General features: G+C 31.4%; 1 protein-coding gene across 4 annotated transcripts in view; it reads left to right on the top strand.

Annotated features, from left to right (window-relative positions):
• The window catches only part of LOC120431563 (SH3 domain-containing protein 19), a 39,897-nt gene that overhangs the window by 26,435 nt on the left and 1,981 nt on the right, over positions 1-11,481 (top strand). For all 4 annotated transcript variants that reach the window (XM_052709860.1, XM_052709859.1, XM_039596670.2 and 1 more), the window contains exon 2: positions 3,699-4,845. In XM_052709860.1, coding sequence (XP_052565820.1) covers positions 3,703-4,845 — 1,143 coding nt within the window. In that variant the 5' untranslated portion in view covers positions 3,699-3,702. The remainder of the gene's footprint in view (positions 1-3,698; positions 4,846-11,481) is intronic.

An 11,481-nucleotide genomic window follows, 5' to 3' on the forward strand; every position in this document is an offset into this window, starting at 1 on the left:
CGTTCGCTCTTTTAAGTGAACCGGATCTTTGAGCGGTTCGCTCTTTTTTTGCAAACCTCTACTAGAAATGCTAAAAGTTTATTAAACTTTTTAATCCCATTGAAAATTTCAAAGAGTTTCATTTTTCGAAAATGTCGAAAGTTAAACCATTTGCTACCCGATTTGATTCCCACCAAATTTTCTCTCGAGTTTGCCCCCGAGTCTCCCACCGCGCGTAGCAAAGCAGGTATCAAATTTGATCTCAAGTTCATCTGTAGAAGACAAATATGTGTCGGTACCTGTCGGGTACTCATTTTCTGATACCCGACAAGTACCGGCAAGCCGGGGGCAAAGTTTTGAATGCGTGTCGGAGATTTTTGTATGTCTGCTCTTGTGTATGATTTAAAAATTCAAAAATTTAAAAATTTAAAAAATTTAAATATTTTAAAGTTTAAAAATTCAAAAATTAAAAAATTCCAAAATTAAAAAAATCAAAAATTTAAAAACTCAAAAATTAAAAAATTAAAATTCTAAAATTTGCTTATTTTTTTCAAAAATTAAAAAAATAAAAAATTCGAAAATTTAAAAAGTTAAAAGTTCGAAAATTTTAAAATTAAAAAATACTAATATACAAAAATTCAAAAACGCATTTAAATAGCTTAATTTTTATAGTTTTTTCTAATTAAAATAAAATTTTGAATCCTTTTATTTTTTTTTTATTTTTTTAATATTATTTAATTTTTTTGATTTTTTTAATTTCTTTTAATTTGTTAATTTTTTTGAAATAAAAAAAAATATTTTTTTTGAATTTTTTAAATTGTTTTATGTTTTTTTTTATTTTATGATTATTTATTTTTTTCTTTTGATTTTTTTAAATGTTTTTTTGTTTTTTAAATGTTTTTAGGTTTTTTTTTTTCAAATCTTTTTAAATTTTTTAATTTTTAATTTTCTTTAAATTTTAATTTCTTTTTATTTTTTTTTAAATTGTTTTTTTTTGTTTTCTTTTATTTTTTTTAAATTTTCTTTAAATTTTATTTTTGTTAATTTTTTTTTAATTTTGATTTATTTTTCAAATTTTTAATTGTTTTTATTTTTTTTATTTTAAATTTTTTATATATATTTTTGAATTTTTTTTTAATATTTTTATTTTTTATTCATAAAAAAAATAATTAATTTTTTTTCCGTGCATAATTCAGTTTTCCGTGCATCATTCCATTTGCCGCAGTAGAAAACCAGAAGAATACGGGTAGCAAAGTGAAATCCCGAAGAACTGAGAGCAAATTTGCTACCGCGACAGGTACCGCGATGGGGTAGACGTCGGGTGCAAATTTGATTTGCTTCGATGTTTGCTACCCGCGCTGGAGATGCACTAATTGCCTTAAAAATTCACAGGGAACGTTCTTTTATTACGTAACGCAAAAAAAAAGGATTTTTAGACCCCCTCCCCCTGCGTAACAAAATTTCCATACAAATTTAAAAAAAAAATGTATCGAGCGTAACACGGCCTCCGACCCCCGCTCCCCCAAAAGTGCGTTACGTAATAAAAGAACGCTCCCACAGCACATTCTAAACGAAACATGTGACTGTTTTGTTTGTTTTTAGCAAATCGGGATATTTCAGATTTGGGGAGTTTAGGCAAAATTGCATTTAAAGAAGTTTAACAAATCCACATTTCTTCCTTTTTATCATTTGTATTAAATTTTAATTTGAAAGAGACTTAAAAATGTAATCTAACGATAATTTTGCCGAAAACATTCGATCTGTGTGAAGCGATTGACCATGTCGCTGGCAGCTAGCGAGTCGTGTTCGCTCATGAATGGTTGCGCGTTTCAGTCGGCTAAAATTCGTTCGGCGATGAGGGGACCATCCATAAACCACGTGAACGATCCACGATCCATACAAAAACGTTTTTTTTTGTATGGACAATTGTCCACGAGGGGGGGGGGGATCCACGTGGTTTATGGATGATCCCGAGTCCGTGATTTCTGGTTTCTTTGAACTGAAAATCAGAACCCTTGTTCTTAAGACATAGTTGTGCTGTGCGATTCTGACTAAATTTCACGGCTCCAAGAATTCTCAAATTCCGATATGATGCAGGTAGTTATGTTACAGACATGACCAGTGTCAAAGATCATTGCAGAAAATGCTAAAAATCGGAATTGGTGAACACATTTTGTATTGGCCTAAATATTTTAAAGCAAGTCGGGGAAATAACATAGTTTAATACATTTATTTCGGGATATTTTTCGAAAGAGTTCATAAACCACCGTGAACTTAAATATTTCTTTTATTTTTTTTCTAAATTAAAACAAAATTTAAATGGTTTTAAGTTTAGAGCATTTGAAGGACATTTCTAAGAACAATCTCAAGCATTTTTCAAATTGGTGTTTTGTAAGAAGATCGAATACCGAAGGGCTTTGTTTACCACTGGTTTGTTCATCCTTTTGAAAACTAATCCGAGATATTTGTAATGACCAAGGTAACTTGGCAAGTTACCTAAAGAAGGTATTAGACTATGACAAACAAACAAACAAACAAACAAACTCGCACTTTTTGACACTTTGCCTGCATAAATTATGCTTTGAGAGTGGAGAGACTCCGGGAGAGAATCCATTTGGATTTGACCATTTCTAAATCACTCAAAAAATAATTTAATATTATTCTATGATTGTTTTGCATGACTATTTATGATCGAAGAAAGCGTATCAGTTCACAATTAGATTAATCAGATAGTTGTTTGAGAAATCCGGATCTTCCGGTGGCCTGTACTCCGACCACCGGTCTGTGCAGTGCGATTTTTCACCGGATTATTATTCCTGGCGCAAAACGAAGCTTTTAGTGTATAGCAATCGATGGTTTGCGCAAAATCATGTTGCGGTAATTTTTTAGGCCCTTTTTTCCCACTGTGCAGCGGCCAGGCCTACTACATAAAGTTTACAGCTGAGACGATTTGTGAATTTGAATGGGAAATGTTAAAATGATTATTTTGCAATTTTATGTTTTGAAACGGTGTTTTCCGAAATTACCGAATTACCAAATTTTATATTTTTAAATTGAAAATATTCATTGAAACTTTAAAACCATTTGACACATTAACCGTTATCAGTTATCCAGCCGGTTTGACTAGACGATGACCATCTGTGAGTGTGCTCCTGCTCCAGAACATTAGAATGGGGCGGCAATTTTGACGCCGCACAGAACGTCGTCGTCGTCGTCGTCGCCGTTGTTGTTATCAAGAATTGAATTTCCTCCCCCGCTCGCTCGCCTTTCCCCCTCTGGGACTCCCTTGTTTCGCACAGATAAACTGCGACTTTCATTCAACCAACCAACTAGTAGCAGCGTGTCATCGTGCAATCAGTTTAGAGTTTGCATTTGAAGTGGAAAGAGTTCTCCCCTTAATGGGCTCCGTTTAATTGAACAAAGCGTTTCTTGGCTGCTTATTACCACCGCAAGGTTCGTAACGCGAAGAACGAGCTCCGCTTGTCGAAATCACACAAATTATGTAAAGAAAATGGTGTGTACCGTTGGTTCGTTCGCTCAACCCAAAGTGCGTACCGAATTATGACACCAACACGCGGTGACTCACGCTTCTCAACGGTTTCTCTCTACCCTCGGGCTGTTTTTTTTTTTGTTGTCTGCGTCGCTCACACTCTCTCTAATTTTTTGATCGATTTCCTTGAACTTGTGATTAATCTTTGTCGTTTTCTTTTAATTTGCAGAAATATGACGATTCCGTCACGGCCAGCACCGCCACCGCCGCAGGCATCGTCCAACAGGGCCGCCAACCGGTACAGTCCGGCCACCAACTGGGATGACACGCCGTTTGGCAGCTCGGCGGTGGCTCCCCAGGTCAAGAAGGCGCCTCCGCCAAGGCCACCCCCGCCCAAGGTCGTCCCCGCGCTGAAGAAGCCCGGCCAGGCCCAGTCCATCAACATCCTGTCGAATCTGTTCGGCCAGAAGCGCGGAGGATCGACCAACAAACCGCCCGTGTCCCAGAAGCCGGTCCTGATGAAGCTTCCGCCGCCACCCAAGTTGCCACCGCCAAACGGCTACGGCTCACTTGCCACGACCACGTCGACGGCCACCTCCGAGCTGATCAGCTTCGACTCGCCGCCCAGTTCGCCCACGTTCACGCAAAAGTCCTGCAGCGACTGCATCAGCGTGGACAGCTTCAGCTCCGACTCCAACTACTCGTCCCCGAACAACGGCAACATGTCCCAGGCCGAAAGTGGCTTCGAGGATGACTTTGTCGTCACGGAGCACGGCCGTCGCTCGAAAGTCACAACCCCATCGTCGACCACCATCTCAACCTCGTCATCCTCCCGAGACCTGTGGGACCTTTCCGACCCGTTCGGAATGCCTGGAACCACCAACAGCAACGCCCACTACGCACCGGTCGGCTCCGCCACGATACGAGTCCCCACGGTGAACAGCAAGCTGTACGAAACCGAGTTTGTCGACCCGCTGTGCAACGGCAAAACGGTCGCACCCAAAGTACAAACCATCGCCAAGCCCACCATCATCAAGACCGTGGCCACCAGCAGCCAAAAGTCCACCCCGGTCCACCACCATCTGGAGCTGAAGCCCAAACCGGTGCTAACGCCGCCGCTTTGGTCGATCAAACCCGCGGCACCACCACCCACCAACCCACCACCTTCGACCTTCGACGACGAAGAATCGTCCTCGCTGGACTCGCTGCCGTCGCTGCCGATGCCAAACATTCCGCCCCCGCCGCCACCGGTCGTCGTCGAGGAAGATGTGGTTGGATCGGTGCCAGAACCGGTGGTGGTGGAGGAGCACCAGGAAGCGTACGGTGTGGCGATGTACGACTTTAACGGCGAGACGGACGAGGATCTCAGCTTTAGGGTGAGTATTTACGAAATGGAAAGTTTAATTTGTGGCGCCATATTTTGCCATGAAGGGGAACATTTTACGACAGTTTACTTTTGTTCGGGGCGTGTGCCAGGACGGATCTCTGAGACCGGCTGTCGGTGAATGTTGTAAAATAAAATTATTTACAAATAATATTAAAACAAAAAATAAGCACATTAAAAAATCGAGTACGAAATTCAAGTCATCAAAATCTACAGACAAACTGTTATAATTTATATTTACACTGTAATTTTTTATAATTTTAATTCGAGCCATTTTGGAGGCATTTTTTCCTTTTCTCAATTGGCTAAAACTATGTGTATTTTATTCAAATCCAATAACAGGTGACCGGCTGCGAAATTATGGGAAGTTTAGTTTCAATCGCTAAGCTGAAATAGCTTGTCTTAGTCCCGAGTAGTAAGTGGTGTTAGTCCTCAGCCTGAAAAAATAAAGAAATATAGAGATTCAGCCCTCTGCTAAGTTGATTCGATTTTTATCAATGGAATACATCAAAATAGTTATAATTCATTTGATGGTGCTGTAAATTTTTGGAAGAAGTTATGTTTTGTGATGGCGATTGGCCAAATTTCTGGACTGTATTTGTATTTTTTTCCAAAGCTAAGTTCGGAGCTTAGAAGGGGGAAAAAATAAAAAAATGATTTGAATATAAAAACGTTACTTAATCCACCTTTAGGTGGTTGGTGCCTTCCTCGCATATTTTTATCAAAATATCTGAGTTCCGGCCTCAAAAAAAGTTCATTAAAAACACTAAAGTACTTATAACTTTTGATAGGGTTGTCAGATCTTCAATCTTTTGGGCTTGTTGGAAGGGTCTTTTGATTACCTTTCCAACGATGGATCGCATGAAAGATCCGGACAATTTTTTCGTCAAAATATTTGAGATCCTTCTCAAAAAAGTGTATGAATAACACTTAAGTGCTCATAACTTTTGATGGGGTTGTCAGATCTCCAATCTTTTGAACGCGTTGGAAAGGTCTTTCAAATCAATATATAGCATATTGGGTTTTCTTACAAAAACCACCCTTTTTTACAATATTTCAAACTCTAGCCAAGTCGTTTTTTTAGCATAACTTTTGGAGTACTTTTCTAGCCCTCATAATATTAACTAGGGTCTTGTGGGACCTCAAGACGAATCGAATGTGACCAAAACGGTCCAAATTGGTTCAGCCAGTCCGGAGATAATCGTGTGCATATTTTTCGGTGCACGGACTCACATCCAGACACACAGTATATGTGAAGGTGGGTCTACGAGGTCAAATAAAGAAGTTCATTTTTCGAGTGATTTTATAGCCTTTCCTTATTGAGGTTAGGAAGGCAAAAACAAAAGTCCTAAACTTAAAAAAAATAAAACTCAATAATACAAAAATCTTACTTAAGAATGTATTAGACTACGGCAAACAAAAAAAAAACTCGCACATTTTGACAGTTTGTCAGTTTGGCTGCGTTGTTTGTTCGCCAACAATTGTTTGCAGAAACGTCAGCTTGCATACATTTTGTCTTGTTTGCGAGTTTGGTACACTGCCAAACGCGAAAAAGTGCGAGTTTGTTTGTTTTTTTTTATCGTAGTCTAATACCTAATACCTTTACTTAATCCGTAAATACTTTAATTAAAAATTGTGTAGATTGTGAAATTATTAAATTATTAAATTATTAAATTATTAAATTCTTAAATTCTTAAATTATTAAATTATTAAATTATTAAATTATTAAATTATTAAATTATTAAATTATTAAATTATTAAATTATTAAATTATTAAATTATTAAATTATTAAATTATTAAATTATTAAATTATTAAATTATTAAATTATTAAATTATTAAATTATTAAATTATTAAATTATTAAATTATTAAATTATTAAATTATTAAATTATTAAATTATTAAATTATTAAATTATTAAATTATTAAATTATTAAATTATTAAATTATTAAATTATTAAATTATTAAATTATTAAATTATTAAATTATTAAATTATTAAATTATTAAATTATTAAATTATTAAATTATTAAATTATTAAATTATTAAATTATTAAATTATTAAATTATTAAATTATTAAATTATTAAATTATTAAATTATTAAATTATTAAATTATTAAATTATTAAATTATTAAATTATTAAATTATTAAATTATTAAATTATTAAATTATTAAATTATTAAATTATTAAATTATTAAATTATTAAATTATTAAATTATTAAATTATTAAATTATTAAATTATTAAATTATTAAATTATTAAATTATTAAATTATTAAATTATTAAATTATTAAATTATTAAATTATTAAATTATTAAATTATTAAATTATTAAATTATTAAATTATTAAATTATTAAATTATTAAATTATTAAATTATTAAATTATTAAATTATTAAATTATTAAATTATTAAATTATTAAATTATTAAATTATTAAATTATTAAATTATTAAATTATTAAATTATTAAATTATTAAATTATTAAATTATTAAATTATTAAATTATTAAATTATTAAATTATTAAATTATTAAATTATTAAATTATTAAATTATTAAATTATTAAATTATTAAATTATTAAATTATTAAATTATTAAATTATTAAATTATTAAATTATTAAATTATTAAATTATTAAATTATTAAATTATTAAATTATTAAATTATTAAATTATTAAATTATTAAATTATTAAATTATTAAATTATTAAATTATTAAATTATTAAATTATTAAATTATTAAATTATTAAATTATTAAATTATTAAATTATTAAATTATTAAATTATTAAATTATTAAATTATTAAATTATTAAATTATTAAATTATTAAATTATTAAATTATTAAATTATTAAATTATTAAATTATTAAATTATTAAATTATTAAATTATTAAATTATTAAATTATTAAATTATTAAATTATTAAATTATTAAATTATTAAATTATTAAATTATTAAATTATTAAATCGACCTCCGTGTACGCACGAGTGCAAGCAGCAGTCAAGTGCTCAGTGCTCCATCGTTTTTTCGAAAATTTTCGCCGTAATTTACCGTGATTAGCCGCGAGTTTGCTCCAACAGCATGCCAAGGGCCGGCCGTGGCCGTGGCAGTTCGAGTGCGGCCTCGAAAAACCCGCGAAGTTCGTCTACCGGCCGTGTGCAAAAAGGTAAACAAACCAACGCCGCGTCGACCGCCATCGCGCCGGGGAGTGTGAGCGCCAAAGGATTCGACCCCAAGTTACTACACGCTAATTACCGCGTCCAGGATCGCAGCCCTATTAGGCTCCGTTCAGCTACTTCCGGCAATCCGTCGACCGATGGCGCTTCAACATCCGCCAACATTCCCACCAGTAACAAGTTCGCGAGGCTGAGTGACGAGGAAAGCAGCTACAACAACACCGACGGTAGCACTACCGACGACGACGACGACGATGGTCGTGCACGGAAAAAAGTGCCGACGCCAAAAAAAGTAATTACTCCAAAGGAACGACGACCACCACCAATTTTTGTTTTGGACACGTTGGCGGACGATGTTGACGAGCAGCTGGAAGGCCTCGTGTACTGCCTCAAATTAGGTAAAGCGTCAGTGCAAGTGTTCACATTTGACCAAAAGAACTTCGACCTGGTTGTGGAGAAATTTAAGCGTAAAAACTTCAAATTCTACACATTTGACCCCGCGCAGAAGACCGCTGTAAAGATTGTCTTGCAGGGGTACCAAGACCGCCCGACCTCCGTCCTCAAGGAGCACCTCTCGGGTGCCGGAATAACGCCGCGAGACATAAAAGTCCTCTCGCGGAAGACAACAGTCACTGGTACACACACACTGTACCTGTTGTACTTCGACCGCGGCACCGTCAAGATTCAAGACCTGCGGCGGACTAAGGCGTTGGACGGTTTTTGGGTAAACTGGCGGTTTTACTCCAAAAATCCGACGGACGCAGCGCAATGTCACCGTTGCCAGAAATTCGGCCACGGCTCGCGGAACTGCAACCTCCAGCCCCGCTGCGTGAAGTGCGGTGAGTCACACCTCTCGGAGGTGTGCGCACTGCCACGAAAGGCGGACTTGGGGGAAAACGCAGAACAAACCAAGCCGCGCGTAAAGTGCGCGAACTGCGGCGGTAACCATACCGGTAATTACCGCGGATGCGTCGCGCGCAAGTCCTACCTCGAGGAGCAGGAAAAGAGGAAGAAGAAAGCAGCAGCGTCCCACCCTCCTCAACGAAGTACGAGTGCAGCCGTTCCTGCAGCTGGCCAGCGTACGGTTCCAGCGGACAACCCAGCGATCCCTCCTGGCTGGGGGCGATCGTTTGCCAGCGTGGTCGCGGCCGGTAGCGGCAATGCGGCCCAGCAAGAAGTCACCGGGGAAGATCTCTTTACCCTGCCGGAGTTCTTTGCTCTCGCGGGGGAGATGATGACGCGGTTTCGGAGCTGCCGTAACAAGGCGGAGCAATTTCTAGCCCTCGGGGAATTAATGATTAAGCACATCTATAAAGGATAAAAAACTGTGATCTAGTTTTAAGCTTTCTCTATTTCTATCCCCTTTTCCTAGCAAGTTTAGTAAGTTTTTTTTTTAATTTTTCTTACTCTTGGTAACACCTTTATTTACAAGCAATAACTGTTCCAAAATGGATTATGATGTAACACACAGCTGTAAGGAACTCCAAAACTCTGTTTTGTACCAAAAAAGAACTTATTGTATCTTGATTATTCACCAATAAAACCGAATTTGAATTTGAATAAATTATTAAATTATTAAATTATTAAATTATTAAATTATCAAATTATTAAATTATTAAATTATTAAATTATTAAATTATTAAATTATTAAATTATTAAATTATTAAATTATTAAATTATTAAATTATTAAATTATTAAATTATTAAATTATTCAATTATTCAATTATTAAATTATTAAATTATTAAATTATTAAATTATTAAATTATTAAATTATTAAATTATTAAATTATTAAATTATTAAATTATTAAATTATTAAATTATTAAATTATTAAATTATTAAATTATTAAATTATTAAATTATTAAATTATTAAATTATTAAATTATTAAATTATTAAATTATTAAATTATTAAATTGTTAAATTATTAAATTATTAAATTATTAAATTATTAAATTATTAAATTATTAAATTATTAAATTATTAAATTATTAAATTATCAAATTATTAAATTATTAAATTATTAAATTATTAAATTATTAAATTATTAAATTATTAAATTATTAAATTATTAAATTATTAAATTATTAAATTATTAAATTATTAAATTATTAAATTATTAAATTATTAAATTATTAAATTATTAAATTATTAAATTATTAAATTATTAAATTATTAAATTATTAAATTATTAAATTATTAAATTATTAAATTATTAAATTATTAAATTATTAAATTATTAAATTATTAAATTATTAAATTATTAAATTATTAAATTATTAAATTATTAAATTATTAAATTATTAAATTATTAAATTATTAAATTATTAAATTATTAAATTATTAAATTATTAAATTATTAAATTATTAAATTATTAAATTATTAAATTATTAAATTATTAAATTATTAAATTATTAAATTATTAAATTATTAAATTATTAAATTATTAAATTATTAAATTATTAAATTATTAAATTATTAAATTATTAAATTATTAAATTATTAAATTATTAAATTATTAAATTATTAAATTATTAAATTATTAAATTATTAAATTATTAAATTATTAAATTATTAAATTATTAAATTATTAAATTATTAAATTATTAAATTATTAAATTATTAAATTATTAAATTATTAAATTATTAAATTATTAAATTTTTAAATTATTAAATTATTAAATTATTAAATTATTAAATTATTAAATTATTAAATTATTAAATTATTAAATTATTAAATTATTAAATTATTAAATTATTAAATTATTAAATTATTAAATTATTAAATTATTAAATTATTAAATTATTAAATTATTAAATTATTAAATTATTAAATTATTAAATTATTAAATTATCAAATAATTAAATTATTAAATAATTAAATTATTAAATTATCAAATAATTAAATTATTAAATTATTAAATTAATAAATTATTCAATTATTTAACTATTTAATAATTTAATTATTAAATTATTAAATTATTCAATTATTAATCATTTTCGTTCAGCCCAGTTAACGAGCAACATTCGGTAACTGGGTTGCGTTCTCAGCCCAGTTACCTAACCTGTACTTTAATTGGAAAATGGATTTGGCTTGGTTTAAAATTAGGGTGGTTCACGATTAGGGTGTTTTAGAATACCCTAATTTTTCAGGAATATTTTTGGTATTTTTTATATCTTCTAGAAAGTTTTTGGCCTTATCCAAGCAACTCTGTCGAAGTAACCATCTTTTATATGTATCTACGCCTTCTACGACCAAATTTAAGTTTTAGAAGAGATAGAAAACATTTTCGTTTTTTTTAATCTAGAAAGTCAAATGTAACTGCCGATTTAAGGTTAAAAAAAATACAACTTAATTATCTCTAGAAGGCGAAGTGTATGGGACAACCCTAACGAAATTCAAAAATTTTGCCCGCCGATTCTGAGTCTGTACTCAGAATTGTGTTA

The sequence above is a fragment of the Culex pipiens genome, chromosome 3 (genome assembly GCF_016801865.2).
Source record: "Culex pipiens pallens isolate TS chromosome 3, TS_CPP_V2, whole genome shotgun sequence".
NCBI lineage: Eukaryota > Metazoa > Arthropoda > Insecta > Diptera > Culicidae > Culex > Culex pipiens.